Source organism: Oncorhynchus gorbuscha, linkage group LG19 (assembly GCF_021184085.1).
Source record: "Oncorhynchus gorbuscha isolate QuinsamMale2020 ecotype Even-year linkage group LG19, OgorEven_v1.0, whole genome shotgun sequence".
NCBI classification, from domain to species: Eukaryota; Metazoa; Chordata; class Actinopteri; order Salmoniformes; family Salmonidae; genus Oncorhynchus; species Oncorhynchus gorbuscha.
In genome coordinates, this window is record NC_060191.1 from 41,842,527 (window position 1) to 41,861,450 (window position 18,924).

An 18,924-nucleotide genomic window follows, 5' to 3' on the forward strand; every position below is an offset into this window, starting at 1 on the left:
TATATAGGGAATATGGACTCATTTGGGACGCAGCCTGTGTCTTGATGCTGTGCCAAACACGGCATACATAAAGACTGAGGTGAAGTGATGAGGTATGGTGTTGTGGGATGGGTGAGGTGACCCCCCCAGGTGAACTCAGCTCCACCCTACACAGCGCCAGCCCTCTCAAACCCATGGTGAAACAATACTAGTTCCACCTGTGAATGTCAACAAACAGGTTCATCCTCACAAGTCTAGTCCATGCCTTACTCCCACCGGAGTTTCCCTTCTGAAATAAGAGGGTGGACTTAAGTACTAGGCATAAGACTTAAGAATCTGCACATACAGGAGTTATGAGTAAATCCCTCTTCCAGTAAGACACAACTGCAAAAGCTGGTGGCAATCATAGCCTTCTCGCAGACATAAAATAAAAAATAAAACTGTTATTATACACAAAAAGAAGCCCTCCTGCGCCCTCTTGCATGTTGACCCCTGACCTTGTCAAAGTGGTTGAAGGAAGTGCGGTACTCATGCAGCTGCTCCTGGCTGATGCCCTTGGCGTCGCGGGTCAGGATCTGGTTCTCGATCTCGTTGATGGTGCGGGCGATGGTGGTGAGGAGCTGCTCCCAGCCCACCCGCAGGTGCTGAGATGCAGGGAAAGATGGAGAGAGAGAATATATGTTGAAGGTTAACCAGAAGAAACCGTACTGAGTAAGGACGAGAGATGGTAACAAGTGTAACATGTAGAACAGAGACGAACGGACAAACATAGATCTAATAGAGGGAGGAAAGAAAAAACCTCTAGGCTGTCATTGTAAATAAGAATTTGTTCTCAACTGACCCACCTAGTAAAATAAACAGGTCACTAAAAAAATAAAATATGAAAATCAGAAAATAAAGGTGAAAAAAAAATGACCTATATCAGATAGAAAATAACCAACAGACAGAGCAGAGTAGCAGCCCAAATGGCCCCTACTCCCTACATAGTGCACTACTTTTATTACCAGCCCTGGTCAAAAGTAGTGCACTATAAAGGGAATAGGGGACCATTTGGGCTGCAGAGAAAAGTCAGTGTTGTGTGTAGCTACCTCCATGGTGTAGGCGGTGTATTTGTTGTCAAAGATTAGGGCCTCCTGGATGAGCTGATGGTCTCCCTCCAGCTGGTCGATGTTGGGCTTGTACTCTATGATGCTCTGCTCATACTCTCTCAGGTTCACCAGCTGGTCCTCCAGAGTTCCATTCATCTCAATGGATATCCGCCCAATCTCCTATACACACACACACACACACACACACACACACACACACAGATTAGATCACCAAAAGGCCAGGGCCGGTGTGTATTCACTAGGCACCAAAACGGAAGAAAACAGGAAGGGTCAACCTGGATGCTCAATTTAGTTTTAAGTTACAAAACATTTTCTGTTGACTGCCATTATGAACATGACCCAGGAGGCACAGAGTCAATAGAGCTAATGACTGTAAGAGGGCTGGGTTAATCTTATGTAGTATGGGTCTGTGCCTTTGCTGTACCTCCATTTTGGTCTGTATCCAGGGCCCGACGATGTTGGCCTGGGTGGCAAACTTGCGGCGCAGGTGGTCGTTAGACTGCTGCTTGGCCAGCTCCTCCTGCAGGGCCCGGTCACGCTGGGGCACCAGCTGTTCCACCTACAAACACACACCAGATGGGGGCGCCAGTCAGCACAGCTAACACATTCCCATAGCAGCAGCAACGCCACAAGGCTGAGGCTCACTCAGGAGCCTGTTTTAGGTAGGTTATTAACAACCACAAGGTAAAAATAAATAGGATGATTTGGATTCAATTAAAACTGGCAAAAGCGCACGTCGCAGAGTATATGAACATACAGCCACAGGTACACATTGAACACACACACCTTGTGCCACTTGTCGTCAATACTCTTGGGTGTGATGGTGGTGTAGGGGTTGCCCCCGCTCAGCTTGATGCCGTTGTACTGGGCAATCTTCTGCACCTCCGCCTGAATGGCCTGGATGGCCTCCCGCTCCTTGTTGGCCTCTGGGAGGGTAGACTTGAACTGCTCATGGGCTGTGATTAGGCCCTGTAAGAGAGAGGTGGGGAAGGGAGAGAGAGAAAAAAATGAGGGAGATAGAAAAAAAGAAGGATGGGAAATGAGGTGGACAGGGGGAATGGACAGATGAAGAGAGAGACCTGCGTGGTATCACAGTACGTACCCATATCAGTCAGATGAACCCGTGGATACCATACGTGCAGCGTGAAGGACGTTACCAGTATTTTCACAAGCCAAAGCTAAGTAGCGTTAGCGCAATGACTGGAAGTCCACAGGTATGGTAGCATTGCTATTGTACCGGTCGATTTCCAGTCATTCCAAACGTTCGTTACCCAGTATGATGATACATTGTGGTAGTGGAAACCCTCTGGGGACGTAAAGCAGTAAACGGTTGGTGACTGTGTCCCCATGTCTTTTACCTGGATCTCTTCGATGTTGTGAACGATGAACATGTCCTGCAGGTCCTCCATGGCCCCCTCCATCCAGTTGTTGAAGGGTGCCGCCCTCTTGGCGTACTCCAGGTACAGCTCGTCAATGGACTCCAGCTGCTTCTCTGTCCTCTGTGGGGGGAGAGACTGGGGTCAGGTACCTGCTGGGAACACTACAATCTGACAGGGATTGAACATGAGACAGAAGTGGGGTAAGGGAACCCTGGTAGAAAGTCTGTGTGTCTACACATTTTTGAAGTTTAAACGTGTCCTTGTCATGACCGTAGAAGTGTGTCATGTATGCGTAGATGGGAGTGTGTGAAAGGTGGCTGGTCGGGGGCGTACCTCCAGAGACTCCCTGCGGCTCTGGGTGAGAGACCCCAGAGCGTCCCACTGCTCACAGATCTTCTGACAGCGGGCGTTCACACTAGGGGAGTCGTAGTAGTCCAGCTCACTGAGGCACAGGGGAACACATACGTGGAATTATTATCTTTACACGAGTCCTAATCAACCTGACCACAATCTCCATCCTTGTATTCTCCTGGATTATTTTACCATTCATCCCCCCCCCCCCCCTCAAATCCCTCCAGCTCTCTTACTTGAGTTCCTGTGCGATGGCAGCGATCTGCTCCACGCGGTCTTGGTGGGCGGCCAGGTCAGACTCAAACGCCTCATGTTTCCTCAGCAGAGCCTTGACCTCCGACAGGCTGGCTGTCTCATAGTCCTTCTGGGTCAGCATGGCCTCCTTACCTGGGGAAGGAAGGGGGGGTTAAAGACAGATATCCAAACCAACTCACTCAAAACCCTTACTTCTTCAATATATTATCAACATGGGGAATCAACAAGTGTCTAGGTACAGTACGGTTGCAAAGTTCCTGTAATTTTCCACAAATTCTAAAGTTCTCCAGAAATCCCAGTTGGAAGATTCCCAGAATCAGCAGGGAACAAGCAGGAAACCCAGAATCAGCAGGGAACAAGCAGGAAATCCAGAATCCTCCAGAATAGAGTTCTGGAAAATCTGGGAAAGCCACTGGAATTTTGTGACCCTAAGGTAGAGTGAGGGAAAGGGGGCAGTGTTGTCTGTACAGTAACTAGTGTCTCAATACCATCGGTCCAGGACTCGTGGATGGTGGCTTTCTGACGGAACTTCTCAGCCAGGTGGTCCAGTCTCTCCAGGCGACGGATCTCGTTGAGCATCCACTCCTCGTAGCCCTTCTCCGCCCCCTCCAGGTTGTGCCACGACCCGTTGATATCCTGCAGCCAGAGAGAGAGAGGACACTGATCCACCATACACTAGAAAGAACACTACACTGTATAACAGCATTACTCTCTCTAGTGCAATTTGTTTATAGATGTATTTGGTGTTAGAAGTCACGTTGTCATGTCTTTTTAAACTGTCGCAAGCCAATTTCCCATTGTGGGACAATAGCATTAACTATTATAATTATGTAAAGAATAATGATAACAACACAGAGGAGTTCTAGGATGGACATGTGAATTGTCCAATAGATATGGATGGCATCATTGATACAACTTGGTACATCTACATGTTTAAACAGTCTCCATGCGTCTGTCCGCCAGTCCCACTCACCGACACCATGCGTCCCTCGGAAGGCATGAAGGCGGGCCTGTTGCTCAGCCTCAGCTTGGTCTGCAGGGTGTTGAAGTTGATCTCCAGCTGACACTTCTCCTGCACCTTGGGGGGCTTGTGGACGCGACGGTAGCCCCGGAAGTCCTCTAGCTTCTGCTGCATCTCGGCCATGGTCTTCTCTGGAGCCCGGTTCTCCAGCCACGGGATGGTCCGGCGGATCCACTCCAACAGCTAGGGCAGAGTAGAGGGGGATGGAGTGATACTAATAACAGAGATAAGTGTGAGAGAAAGGAGGGCAGATGTTTTTATGGGAGATATGAATAAAACTGCATAAGGTTTAAGGGAAGTTTAGTGGAGAATTTTCCTATTTGGAGGTGGTGAGAGGAAATAACACCTATGGAAGTTACTAGAGGAGCTAGGAAACATGGACAGACAGCAGACGTGTGTTGAGGAGCTGAGGTAACATGGACAGACAGCAGACGTGTGTTGAGGAGTGAGGTACAGACGTGTGTTGAGGAGTGAGGTACAGACGTGTGTTGAGGAGTGAGGTACAGACGTGTGTTGAGGAGTGAGGTACAGACGTGTGTTGAGGAGTGAGGTACAGACGTGTGTTGAGGAGTGAGGTACAGACGTGTGTTGAGGAGTGAGGTACAGACGTGTGTTGAGGAGTGAGGTACAGACGTGTGTTGAGGAGTGAGGTACAGACGTGTGTTGAGGAGTGAGGTACAGACGTGTGTTGAGGAGTGAGGTACAGACGTGTGTTGAGGAGTGAGGTACAGACGTGTGTTGAGGAGTGAGGTACAGACGTGTGTTGAGGAGTGAGGTACAGACGTGTGTTGAGGAGTGAGGTACAGACGTGTGTTGAGGAGTGAGGTACAGACGTGTGTTGAGGAGTGAGGTACAGACGTGTGTTGAGGAGTGAGGTACAGACGTGTGTTGAGGAGTGAGGTACAGACGTGTGTTGAGGAGTGAGGTACAGACGTGTGTTGAGGAGTGAGGTACAGACGTGTGTTGAGGAGTGAGGTACAGACGTGTGTTGAGGAGTGAGGTACAGACGTGTGTTGAGGAGTGAGGTACAGACGTGTGTTGAGGAGTGAGGTACAGACGTGTGTTGAGGAGTGAGGTACAGACGTGTGTTGAGGAGTGAGGTACAGACGTGTGTTGAGGAGTGAGGTACAGACGTGTGTTGAGGAGTGAGGTACAGACGTGTGTTGAGGAGTGAGGTACAGACGTGTGTTGAGGAGTGAGGTACAGACGTGTGTTGAGGAGTGAGGTACAGACGTGTGTTGAGGAGTGAGGTACAGACGTGTGTTGAGGAGTGAGGTACAGACGTGTGTTGAGGAGTGAGGTACAGACGTGTGTTGAGGAGTGAGGTACAGACGTGTGTTGAGGAGTGAGGTACAGACGTGTGTTGAGGAGTGAGGTACAGACGTGTGTTGAGGAGTGAGGTGTTGAGGAGTGAGGTACAGACGTGTGTTGAGGAGTGAGGTACAGACGTGTGTTGAGGAGTGAGGTACAGACGTGTGTTGAGGAGTGAGGTACAGACGTGTGTTGAGGAGTGAGGTACAGACGTGTGTTGAGGAGTGAGGTACAGACGTGTGTTGAGGAGTGAGGTACAGACGTGTGTTGAGGAGTGAGGTACAGACGTGTGTTGAGGAGTGAGGTACAGACGTGTGTTGAGGAGTGAGGTACAGACGTGTGTTGAGGAGTGAGGTACAGACGTGTGTTGAGGAGGGAGGGAAGGAGTGAGGTACAGACGTGTGTTGAGGAGGGAGGGAGGGAGTGAGGTACAGACGTGTGTTGAGGAGGGAGGGAGGGAGTGAGGTACAGACAGACAGTAGACATGTGGTGAGGAGGGAGGGAGGGAGGGAGGTACAGACAGACAGTAGACATGTGGTGAGGAGGGAGGGAGGTACAGACAGACAGTAGACATGTGGTGAGGAGGGAGGGAGGTACAGACAGACAGTAGACATGTGGTGAGGAGGGAGGGAGGTACAGACAGACAGTAGACATGTGGTGAGGAGGGAGGGAGGTACAGACAGACAGTAGACATGTGGTGAGGAGGGAGGGAGGTACAGACAGACAGTAGACATGTGGTGAGGAGGGAGGGAGGTACAGACAGACAGTAGACATGTGGTGAGGAGGGAGGGAGGTACAGACAGACAGTAGACATGTGGTGAGGAGGGAGGGAGGTACAGACAGACAGTAGACATGTGGTGAGGAGGGAGGGAGGTACAGACAGACAGTAGACATGTGGTGAGGAGGGAGGGAGGTACAGACAGGCAGTAGACATGTGGTGAGGAGGGAGGTACAGACAGAGTGGTGTACTACTCACATCACTGGCCAGCTTCTCGTAGTCCTCCATCAGGTGCTCATTCTCCTGGTTGACAGCCAGCACCTTGCAGATCCTATTGGCTGCAGTCTCAGCCTATCACAGATGAGAATCGTCAGCAGTGCAAATACACAGGTTGCTTGTTATGGATTAGGTTGCCAACGTCAAGGAGCATGTGCACAAATGTGTGTGGCTTTTACCATAGTGGGGTCAAATGTACAATTCAGATCAGCTGTCTACCAGTCAAAGACAAATGCAGTGCAAGCTCAAACTGAAGGTACTATGTGCCGTGTGCTGGCCTTATGCAACTGGAGTTTGAATTTTAACTAGACGGAGTGGAAGATCTCACTTTCGCTATGAACAACTCCGTAAACTGAGTGAACACACAAAAACCACACACTAGCCGTGACTTACACTTTATTTAAACGCCGTGCACATAAGTAAATCCATTGGATGGCTGTAAAGTAGTAAGGGTATGTGCTAACGCAGCATGCTACAGCTATCAATGGTTAGTTCCATGTACTGTGTGTGCCAACTTCACACTCTGTGCCTCAGAAAGCTACATGCTTCTCCTATACAATGGGAGCATTCAGTCTGGTCCTGTACCGCTTTTGTCCACATCAGCTGGCGTGTTTAGGGACTTAAAGTTAAACCACTGAAATAAAGAAACAGTAAGAAACTGTATTATGCCTTGGAACGTCTAACACACTACGGAGTAAAACCACAGAAAAACACTATGCACATTGAAACCGTTGTAGTGTTACCATCTGAACCGTCATTAACAGCACTTCCCACAGATCAGTTGAAGCTCCTTTCAGTCACTTAACTGGTTTGTTAGAGTAACGCCTCAACTGTAGCTATGGGAAACACTGCTAATGATCGATCTACGGGGGAAGAGTTGAAACAGGGAAGTTACAGAGGAAGGAGGAGCGTTTCTTGTTGTTTCGTAGAAGTGTAGTGTGAGCCCAAAGCGTCAGTGAGCATCCTTGGCCAGTGTGACATTGCCAGTGACCCTGGCTGGTGTCACAGAGGTCAGGGGTTAAAGGTTGCGTAGTGGCGGTGCTCACCTTCTGGGCGCCAGAGAAGGCGTGATAGAAGCAGGAGACATAGGTCATGATGGCCTTCTCGTCAGGCCTCAGCGTGCCCACGATGTCTACACAACCATGGCCAGGCAGTGAGCGGAGGGAGGGAGAGAGAGAGAGAGAGAGAGAGAGAGAGAGAGAGAGAGAGAGAGAGAGAGAGAGAGAGAGAGAGAGAGAGAGAGAGAGAGAGAGAAGTGGTGAAGCCAAGCTACCCAAAGCCAGAAGGTCCCGCCACACAGTGAGGTGGGGGGGTGAGATGAGGGGTGGGGTGGGGTGTAGTGAATGGAGTAGACGCCGGACTCCATTGCTGCTGCCCCCTACTCTGGGGCCTCCAATGATGCACTGTGTGTATGGAGGGGGGGGGGGGGGTTGTCACTGTGGGGTTAAAATGAAAGAGAGAAAAAGCGTAACAGAGATGGAGAGAGAGAGAGACCACCTCGGGAGTCAGGAGGGGTCTGCCGGGGCCACAGTGCGGAGGTTGGTACACACACCGTTTGGATTATAATATTTAAACTGTCAAGCTGGTAATAACAGAAAAGGTCCCCCTGGTCCTAAAACTGAAGAGAAGGGTACACAGTGTAACCAACGTCCATGCTGTTTCTGGATTAATGATTGTTTTCCAAAATGAACCAATGATTGCCCAAAGGATTGCATGTTAACCAGCACGGGCCCACTAGCAGCTTACTGTAGTGTTCTGTAGTCAAGGCAACACCTCTCCTGAGACTGGAGCACATAAACAACTTCTTAATGAATAAAAATCTAATTACAGCGACATTAAAAAACATGCCCGTCAGCAGGCTTCCTGTTCTCAGTCCACAGGGAGAGGAAGAGCGGGGAAAAGAGAAGAGTGAAAGGAGGAGAGGAAAGTGAGAGGAGAGGAATAAGAGGATGAATCCAGCAGACAGAGAGAGAGAGAGCCAGAGGCGTTGTGGTGGAGGGTGAAATCAAAAACACACAAAACATCTAGGAAGAGTTCTCAAGAGTCCCTCTGATCTAGCCTACCCTCTGCTCAGACACAAACTGACCCAGGCCTGATCTAGCCTACCCTCTGCTCAGACACAAACTGACCCAGGCCTGATCTAGCCTACCCTCTGCTCAGACACAAACTGACCCAGGCCTGATCTAGCCTACCCTCTGCTCAGACACAAACTGACCCAGGCCTGATCTAGCCTACCCTCTGCTCAGACACAAACTGACCCAGGCCTGATCTAGCCTACCCTCTGCTCAGACACAAACTGACCCAGGCCTGATCTAGCCTACCCTCTGCTCAGACACAAACTGACCCAGGCCTGATTGTATATGATCCATTTAACTACGAAGGGCCCCCAGGGCCTGATCCACTCCAAGTGAATCACTATACATAGACAGGCCACTACACAAGAGCAAGAGGGCCCTGTTATTACCAGCAAGACATTAAGAGACTAAGACTTAGTGTGTGTAGTGTGAGGAAGAGTCCAAAACCAGCTCCCCGTGAGGCCGACACCAATGCTGCAGGAGAAAGCCATGCTGGAAAGGAGAGAAGAGGGTGGGGTAGATGTGGACAGGACCAGGTGGGGGGGGGTAAGGGGTACCTTCTGGGCTCCAGAGAAGGCATGGTAGAAACTGGACACATAAGTCATTATGGCTTTCTCATCTGGACGGGCAGTGTTCACAATGTCTGTAGGGAAACCACAGTTATACACAGAGGGAGACACACAGGCAGGGACAGTTATACACACAGGCAGGGACAGTTATACACAGAGGGAGACACACAGGCAGGGACAGTTATACACACAGACAGGGACAGTTATACACAGAGGGATACACACAGACAGGGACAGTTATACACAGAGGGAGACACACAGGCAGGGACAGTTATACACACAGGCAGGGACAGTTATACACAGAGGGAGACACACAGGCAGGGACAGTTATACACAGAGGGAGACACACAGGCAGGGACAGTTATACACAGAGGGAGACACACAGGCAGGGACAGTTATACACAGAGGGAGACACACAGACAGGGACAGTTATACACAGAGGGAGACACACAGGCAGAGACAGTTATACACAGAGGGAGACACACAGGCAGAGACAGTTATACACACAGGCAGGGACAGTTATACACACAGGCAGGGACAGTTATACACAGAGGGAGACACACAGGCAGGGACAGTTCTACACAGAGGGAGACACACAGGCAGGGACAGTTCTACACAGAGGGAGACACACAGGCAGAGAGTTGTACACAGATGGAGACACACAGACAGGGATAGTTATACACAGAGGGAGACACACAGGCAGGGACAGATATACACAGAGGGAGACACACAGGCAGAGACAGTTATACACAGAGGGAGACACACAGGCAGAGACAGTTATACACAGAGGAAGACACACAGGCAGAGACAGTTATACACACAGACAGGGACAGTTCTACACAGAGGAAGACACACAGACAGGGACAGTTATACACAGAGGGAGACACACAGACAGGGACAGTTATACACAGAGGGAGACACACAGGCAGAGACAGTTATACACACAGGCAGAGACAGTTATACACACAGACAGGGACAGTTCTACACAGAGGGAGACACACAGACAGGGACAGTTATACACACAGACAGGGACAGTTATACACACAGACAGGGACAGTTATACACACAGACAGGGACAGTTATACACACAGACAGGGACAGTTATACAAACTGGAGGATAGAATTGTGATCACACAGACAAGGGAAATAGGGGAGGGACAATCCACAGAAAAAAAACAGTGAGAAGGATGAAGGGAGGGAGAGGGAGGAGGGGGGCTGAGGCTAACGGTCTGTGTGTAAGGGTGACCACAGCAGCCGTGATGTCACAACACATCCACCTGCACACTGGAGTCATGGAGTCTTGGGATGGAAGAGTAGTCAGATGAATGAATACAGTATGAATATGCAGAAACACTATACAATCACACACACACAGGAGTAACTGTGCCCTGTGCATACCTTCAGCATCCATCATCTTGGGGATGTCCAGGTACTTCTCAGCCACCTCAAAGGCATTGTTCAGGTTGGTCAAGGGGTCATCCTGAGCAACCAATCAGAGGGTGAGAAAACAAGCCACGGACATGTCATGCAATCAAAGCGAGGTGTGTGCTGATCCACTCACCTTCCTTAGCTTGTCGTAGTCAATGAGCTCTGGCCTGTGTCTGTGGATCAGAGCGTTGAAGGCAAGGCCATCCTTCCAGCTGTCAATATGAGAGCAAGAGAGACGAGAGAGAGAGAGATCAGAGAGAGCAGAGAGTCGACGGCACTGCATCTCATCACTACAGACTAAGGTTCGATCCCAGGCTGTGTTGTGAAAAGGAGTCCCATAGGGCGGTGCACAGCGTCGTTCAGGTTAGGGGAGGGGGGTTGACCAGGTGGGGCTTTACATGGCTCATTGCGCTCTAGCGACTCCTGGAAGAGGGCCGGGCACCTGCAGGCTGACTTCGGTAGACAGTTTGACGGTGTTTCCTCCGACACATTGGTGTGGCTGGCTTCCGAGTTAAGCGTGCGGGTGTTAAGGAGCGTGGTTTGGTGGGTCATGTTTCGGAGGATGCATGACTCAACCTTCGCCTCCCCCGAGCCCTTTGGGGAGTTGCAGCGATGAGCCAAGATGGTAATTGGATAGAACGAAATTGGGGAGAAAAAGAGGGGGTGGCACATTTTTTTCATAATAATAAAATGCAAAAAAAAGGGACAGTTCTATGCTGCACATCTAACGTCTATCCTACTTTTCACCAGCAGGGGGCAGTCTTTCTAAAAGAGCTGGTAGAGTTTCCTGGAGTGTGTGAGTGATGCAATGTTTGAACAGGTTTTACTACTGTGGAATTTTTCAGAGGTCAAAAAATGTCTGTGGAGAAATACTATAACCTGTTCCGGTCTCAAGTTCTGTTGTCAGGCATGACGTCTAGCTGCTGACAAGGTTGTGCATGTGCGTGTGCGTGTGCATGTGCGTGTGCGTGTGCATGTGTGTGTGTGTGTGTACACGTAGGCTACCTGATGTGGAAGTTCTGCACGTTGACGTTTTTGTAGGGCGCAGTCTTCCTTTGGCACCACAGGAGCAGGCCCTCCTTGGCAGAGGTCTCTGGAAAGAGGAGAAGGAGTTCGACAAGTCTATGGCAGGGATATTCAAGTCCTAACCGGGAGGTCCAGAGTACTGCTGGATCTGTTCTCTCTGATAATTCATTGCACCCACCTGGTGTCCCAGGTCTAAATCAGGTCCTGATTAGAGGGGAACAATGAAAACAGGCAGAGGAACTGGCTTCAAAGTCCAAATGTGAATTTGAGGGGTCTCTGGTATGTCCAAATGGCACCCTATTCCCTATATAGTGCACTACCAGGAGCCCTATAGGAATAGGGTGCCATTTCAGAGTCAGATGCAGCCTAGACCTAGTTTCCACTGAGTTGGAGTGTACATTCTAGATGGCTAACGTGTTGAATTTCTCTCCCGGTCACAGAGGAGTGCTGCGGAGCTGGGGAAGCCAGGGTGAACGATCTCTCCTGCCATTTTTTGTCTTAGTCAAGTGCCAGTGAGAACAGAGCAGGCATGTAGGCCAGACTTGTATTCACTTGGCAAGGCGCACTCAACCTCCTGTGGTCTCAGCAGAACAGAGCAGGTGAGTTGTTTTTAGTGTGTGTGAGTGTGTATTGTATCTGAGAGACCCAGTTGCATTAACCTGTGGAATCTCCTCAGCAACAGCTGTTTTGAGTAAGAGTGTGTGTGTGTGTGAAAGAAGAGGAAAATGCCTGCTCGGTTAGTGGCATAAGAACATAGAGCAGCAATGGATCAATGAATATGATTTAAGGAGTGACATCCCCCAGGTTCTTCCTCAATTGTTTTTTGAGGAAGAACAAAGCAAAGTTTTGTTTTCTAAACCAACCTGAGCTGCCTGGGGAAGGGGGGGGGGTGAAGGAGAAGAGAGATTTGAAAGGAGAGAGACTGACCTTCCACGGAGATGTCCTGGATGGCGAAGCGGAGGATGATCGTCCAGATCATGCCCAGGGTCATCTTGGCGTTGCCATCCACAATTTCTAAGAGAAAAAGGGGTTATCACTCATAAATACAATTAAATATCAACTCAGTTATGAATTAGCCTGAACCCAGATCTGTTTGTTCTGTCACGTCAACAACTTGTCATAATAGCACAAACAGATCTGGGACTAGTTCTGCAGACGTTTGTGAACTTCAAATATATGTCATTTACAGTGCAAATGCAAATCTGTCTGGGTGAGGCATGCATAATGCATTCAAGCAATGTCCCAAGTTGTTGCGGTGGCTTTGAACAGATAAGAGACAATGGTTTTGCCTGTCCCCCTGTGAACATCCAACGCTTCAACATTGTATCAGTCACTTAGTTTATATCCCCCTCTCTGCCTGCCTCGGTCTCGCCATTTGTCCTTTGGTGGTGTAGGGTGGTAGGCTGCTGGTCTGGGTGGTGGGGGCTAGAGGGCTACACTGGAGCGATGTCAAATGGGCTGTGTGCATCATGCAGTAAGGAATGAGGAGTGGAGGCTGGCGGGGCCGTTTGTCATGATAGCTGGAGCAGAAAGGTCACTGTCGCACCGTCAGAGTCGGGCGCGCACAGCCGTTCCTCCTCCTGATTTACTGGCCTTGTGAAGGGCCCCTCCCCCAGAGCTCCCTCCCTCTCCAGCCAAATGCCTTTGCTCCCAAGTGGGAGATGTATTTGGCAGGATTCTGTGAGCTTTGGAGTTGTGCTCTCTCTGTGTGTGTGTGTGTGTGTGTGTGTGCAGTGCTTGTGTGGTAGCTAAACTGACCCTCTGCGCCAATGGACACCAGCTTGACCCCCTTGCTGGCGATGTAGTCCAGCGCTTTGTTAACGTTGTTGATCTTGTGGACCCTCATCTTGCCTCTCTCGGGCTTAGGTAACCGTTCCCCTGTGGATGAACACACACGGACACAAACAGGCAAACAAAATGCAGTGAGCCCAGAGTCCCATGACAAAAACAGCCCTTTCCACTGGCTCAGCAAAACAGACAGGCTCAGCTCCTTTTAAAGTCACAGTATCACCCTTCACAGGGCTGCTCGTCAAAACAGACAACATCTACAGGGCCAAAGCCATGGACTACGACCAGACTGCTTAGATGAAAAGGTATCAAAAGAACAGGAGACACTAGTACTTTAGAGAGTCTGTTTCTGGCACTGCACTCTGTCTACCCAAATGGTACACTAATCCCTACATAGTGCACTACTTTTGACCAAAGCCCAAGCAACAGTATATTGGTGCTGAGGTGCAGTAAAGTAGATTAGCTGTGGTAGTTGAGCTTGGTATGTGTAATGACGATCTAGTTGACGGGTTGGCTCACCTGAGATGACCTCCAGCAGGAGCATGAGTTTGAGGCCATCCCTGAAGTCCTCCTCGATGTTCTCGATCTGCGTGCCTGCTTTCCTCAGGTGGGAGTTGCACCAGGCCGTGAACGTCTGGAGAGAGACAGGAAGTGAGGTCAGAGAGGGCACAGAGTGGTGTTGGAGGGCTAAGAGGCACTCTTCAGGTCGAACAAAAATTGTCTCATTCATCCATGCTCCTCTTCCCTATAACTATTACCCAGGTCAATGCATTGTCAGTCAACTTACCTAGTAATATAATTAATTAGTAGAAGTGCTGATTTAGGATCAGGTCCTCCTGTCCATATAATCATATTCATTAGGATTTTAAAAAGGCAAAACTGATCCTATTTCAGCACTCATGCTTCGAGCCTCTTTATGAATCTCTTCCACTAACAGTAAGTATTTAACCGAGTGCTTTAGGCGATAGGTGAGTGAGCTGTAAGGTTGATATACTGCGGTGTACGCTATCCTGGTCACACCTCTGTTTGTACCACCATGTTAACTCATTGTCATGCCAAACATTAAAGGGCTCGCATGGCAAGGAGTTGACTTGATAGCACAAACAGATCCGGGAATCAGGCTAACTGTACACATGACTAAAAAATATTCATGTTTTATCCCCCCCTACATTAGGTCACGAGGCACTTTCTAGTGACAAACAGTCAGTGGAAAACACGTGTTTTGAATGTACTTATTTTGAAAACTTGTTGCACACACTATTCATTAGTGGAGGGTTAAAAATGTTCTCCCCAAATTACTTCTTTTTCTTTTTTAAGGAAGAAAAAAATCCCACAGAGAAGAAAACTGAAATGTGAGCTAAATGATGTTCCTTTCAGACTGGGCTATTCTTTATCAGTCAGAAATGGCATCAGAAGAGGACCACTTGTGGTTCTTGGCCCCGTGTGTGTAGTAGACTGGAACATAGCTTCTGTAATACACACCAACACCAGTAAAACACACCGATTCCTGAGTGGGTCAAACAGTAGCGATAGGGGACACTAACCCTTGCTCCTCTTGTCCAGAGTCAACGAGACCCAACATGGCACCATTTCAACCCATCTGAGCTACCGCTTGAACACTCCTTTCTGCCCGCCCCACCCTTTCTTTCACCTTCTCCCCAAAAGCCTCGTTTCCCCAACTCAAAGTTGGGATCAGTCGACCCTCCCTCCCAGCAGGATAGGCATGGCCCATCAAGGTGTTACGGTGTGTTGCGGTATGACAACATTATGACAACATTATGACATGGTGCTGGCCCTGGTTCTCCCCCCATTCCGAAGGGCTGCCAGACAAAGGGCCCATTGAGCAGCATGTATATAATGAGTCCCGTCAGCCCGCTCCCTGCCTCCCAGCCCCCCACTCCCCTGCCTGAGCGAGACCCACAAGCACAGGGGAGGAGGGCTGACACAAACATCCCCTGCCAACAATGCTCCCCCACGTTGCAGCAAGCCATCGGCCTCCAACTGAGCAGGGATGTGGCATAGCACAGTACCATTAAAATACAAAAACAAAATGGCAAAAAAAAAATCAACATGGTTGATAATTACCAAGACAACAAACTAACTTGACCATAGAGATTGAGGTCGCATTCTATTTACTCTAGCTAGACACCAATAGCCTACATGATACAAAACCACCAACTGAAAAAAAATATATATATTGTTTTCTACTTCCTTGTGATAACAGAGTTCAGCAACAAACGTTGACTCTACTAGTCAAATAGTTTGCCCTTCTATGGCCAGGTATGTGTTGGTTGAGTGTGCGCAGTACTAACAACTAGATGACACTATTCTTGTGGTGTTGAAGAACAGAGCAGGATCATTGCCACTCAAGACAGATCCTAGTAAAACACAGGTCAAGTGGATTACAGAATTATCTGCTCTCGGTCTACAAACAACGACCTGGACAGACACACAGGGCAACAGCCAGGAGGAAACCGTGTCAATATTCTTGGAGATAAAAAACATGTTTTGTCTCTCCAAAGGCTACTTTCGGGGGTGGTATGGTATTCCCACCAGCTGGCTAACGAGGATCAAAATAACTCTGCTCTGAGTTCTGCTGTGTTCTGCTCAGTTTGACCACAGCAAAGGTCACCTTCGGTCTTTGCGTCAGGGCTGAACCTCACAGGGGTTAAGGGTCATGTAGATAGATGTCTAAAACCTGGGCTATCCAACAAGGAGACAAACAACTCCAGTCTCTGCCTGCCAACCGACCGACCCACCACCAGCAGCACTCCCCGAGCAGGAATGCAAGGGAGACGCAAGAACCGACAACCCACATAGCCTACCTACACACACATTTCTTCCTTCCGACAATTTCCCTGACGCCGCACGCAGCACCCTAGTCAAACATCTGCTTTTGTGACACACTAAACAGGTAAAGGTGTGGCTGGCTGGCTGCACCTAGAAAGAATGAGGTAGGCTCGCACACAATGTTATTGCACAACCGCCGTGCCTTCCCCATGACAGCATTGCCTGCTGTAATAAAATCCCTCACTGATGAGCGCACTCTCATCAGTCAGTAACACACTGTCTCCCAGTCAGAAAACAAGCCGGGCACCAACATACAGCAGCAGGGCCAGGTTAGCTCTGGAAGAGAAGCTGGTAAATCAGTGGAACGTCTGCTAGCAGCTATGCCCTGCCGTGTGTTTGTGGGAGAAATCAATATGGCCTAAGGGACAACGGCTAACGGGCCCAGTCAGGGACATGGACTGGGGGGGGGGGGGGGGGATACTGTGTGTTCTCAACTGTCACAAAGGTGAGGAAACCAGTGAACAGAGGAAACTCACATGCTACTGATTATAAAGTTATTATCGTCATCATTATGATGACTGCTGCTGTATGAGCTCCTGTGTCGTCCACCTCTGAGTGAGTACAGGAAGGTAGCAGCCAGGTCTGGGAGTCAGTCAGCAACACCTTGGCCGACACAAAGCCACCTATTCTTAGGCTACAGCTCAATTAGTTAGGTCTGCCTGGTGGCCAAGGCACTAGAGTTCTGTGAGATGCCCTTTGTCTCACGCAGTAGTCGCATGATAACCACACTGTTCAAAACACACAGCAACAGGTAGCTCATTGTGCCTGTCCACCAGCACCACACTCCAGCCTATTTCACTAGTTGACTGCTAGGACTTAAATGGTATTTTCCTGACAAGAGCACACAAACACACACTTTGAGCAGGAGGAAGCTTGGTTATCCGACACCACTTCCATCAAGTTCAAGGGAGTTTGGCAACTGACTACCCCGAGCCATGCATGTATGGGAGAATGACCAGGGCCCATACGCATAAAGCAATGTTGGAGTGCTGATCTAGGATCACCCCCCAGAATGGGACCACCGAGTGCCGAAGCCCGTAAAAAAATAGTCTGTCCTCGTTTGCAACACTCACTACAAAGTTCCAAACAGCTTCTGGAAGTAATTTCAGCACAATAACCGTTCGTCGGGGAGCTTCGTGAAATGGGTTTCCATGGTAGAGTAGCTGCACACAAGCCTAATATCCCCATGTGCATTGCCAATAGTCGGCTGGAGTGGTGTAAAGCTCGCCACCATTGGACTCCGGAGTGGAAAAGAGTTCTCTGGAGTGATGAATCACGCTTCACCATCTGGCAGGCCGACGGACAAATCTGGGTTTGCCAGGAGAACGCTACCTGCTCCATCACATAGTGACAACTCTAAAGTTTTGTGGAGGAGGAATAATGGTCTGGTGCTGTTTTCATGGTTCGGGCTTGGCCCCTTAGTTCCAGTGAAGGGAAATCTTAACACTACAGCATACAATGACATTGTATATGACTCTGTGCTTCCAAATTGGTGGCAAAGGTTTTGGGAAGGCCCTCACCTGTTTCAGCATGACAACACCCTCGTGCACAAAACAAGGTCAATACAGAAATGGTTTGTCGAGATCAGTGTGGAAGAACATGACTGACCTGCACAGAGACCTGACCTCAACCCCATCGAACACCTTTGGAATTAATTGAAACCGCCGACTGTTCTAGCAGCAAAGGGGAGGACCATCTCCATATTATTTAAATTTTATTTGACCTTTATTTAACTAGGCAAGTCAGAACAAATTCTTATTTTCAATGACGGCCTAGGAACAGTGGGTTAACTGGTCTAGAAACAGTGGGTTATCTGCCTTGTTCAAGGGCAGAACAACAGATTTGTACCTAGTCAAGCTCAGGGATTCGACCTTGCAACCTTTCGGTTACGAGGCCAACGCTCTAACCACTAGGCTACCTGCTGCCCCGCCCATGATTTTCAAATGAGAGCAGTGTCCACATACTTTAGCTCATGTAGTGTAGTGAGGGAAGCGTGCAGAGCATCAGCACATCCAGAGGGGTGAGGTGTGGTTACACGAAAATGCAAAAGCGCTGCCAGGGTTCGGTTTCCCCAGACAGAACCACTCTCCAGCAGAATGCATAAACAGCTGTTTGAACAATGTCAGCACTCTCTCAAGGTCAGCTCCACCATAGACAGTGACGCACCACTCCACCACCGTCATCCATGCTTTTATCATGGACTCACTGCTCAATTCCCAAAATGTAATACAGCAAGACACAAAGCAACCTTGAGGGAATTGGATTCGTTGATGGTCGTCATGTTTTTATTGCTGTAGGCCTTTACCATCTCTGACTCTACCTACATAAAGCCGGTCTCCAGTCCAAACTCATGCATGGCCAGAGTCTACCATCAGTAGCGAGTACTCATCCTCAACCATTTTCAACACAGACTTTCTGGTAGAGATTAATTAAATGGTGGAGTAGTATATCCCGGGGCTGTTCCCTATGACTGGCTCCCTCCCTGATCCGGCCCCTATATTACAGAAGCCCTGGGCTGTTCCCTGCGACTGGCTCAGCCCCATCTATTACAGAAGCCTTTAAAAGAGCATGTCCTGGTACCGTTGTCGCTCTGCTCTCATTACCCCGTCAGGTCTGGACAAGTGATCATAAAAAAAAAAAATTTAAACACACACACTTCCGTGTGCTGACAAGCCATCACTAAGAGAGGAACTCGTCCGAGTGCAGATTCTTAACCAGTGAGAAAGTGTTGTTTCAGTTTTTCAGTAGTAATGACCATTTAGGGCAAACTGCTGTAAACAGAAGCTGAT

The 18,924-nt window shown here is 49.1% G+C and overlaps 1 protein-coding gene across 7 annotated transcripts in view; it reads right to left on the reverse strand.

The window, feature by feature from the left end:
* The window catches only part of LOC124005271 (alpha-actinin-4), a 48,337-nt gene that overhangs the window by 3,806 nt on the left and 25,607 nt on the right, over window positions 1-18,924 (reverse strand). For 2 of the 7 annotated variants that reach the window (XM_046314373.1, XM_046314377.1), the window contains exons 2-19: window positions 13,805-13,919; window positions 13,256-13,375; window positions 12,425-12,511; window positions 11,477-11,564; window positions 10,605-10,683; window positions 10,442-10,523; window positions 9,032-9,117; window positions 6,382-6,474; window positions 4,047-4,277; window positions 3,562-3,709; window positions 3,055-3,205; window positions 2,801-2,909; window positions 2,447-2,587; window positions 1,875-2,057; window positions 1,513-1,647; window positions 1,068-1,247; window positions 477-623; window positions 230-268 (exon numbers count right to left, since the gene is read on the reverse strand). In XM_046314373.1, the coding sequence (XP_046170329.1) occupies window positions 230-268; window positions 477-623; window positions 1,068-1,247; window positions 1,513-1,647; window positions 1,875-2,057; window positions 2,447-2,587; window positions 2,801-2,909; window positions 3,055-3,205; window positions 3,562-3,709; window positions 4,047-4,277; window positions 6,382-6,474; window positions 9,032-9,117; window positions 10,442-10,523; window positions 10,605-10,683; window positions 11,477-11,564; window positions 12,425-12,511; window positions 13,256-13,375; window positions 13,805-13,919 (2,214 nt within the window). Of the gene's footprint in view, window positions 1-229; window positions 269-476; window positions 624-1,067; window positions 1,248-1,512; window positions 1,648-1,874; window positions 2,058-2,446; window positions 2,588-2,800; window positions 2,910-3,054; window positions 3,206-3,561; window positions 3,710-4,046; window positions 4,278-6,381; window positions 6,475-7,445; window positions 7,532-9,031; window positions 9,118-10,441; window positions 10,524-10,604; window positions 10,684-11,476; window positions 11,565-12,424; window positions 12,512-13,255; window positions 13,376-13,804; window positions 13,920-18,924 lie in introns of all 7 variants that reach the window. The other 5 variants (XM_046314376.1, XM_046314379.1, XM_046314375.1 and 2 more) reach the window with 3 other exon arrangements.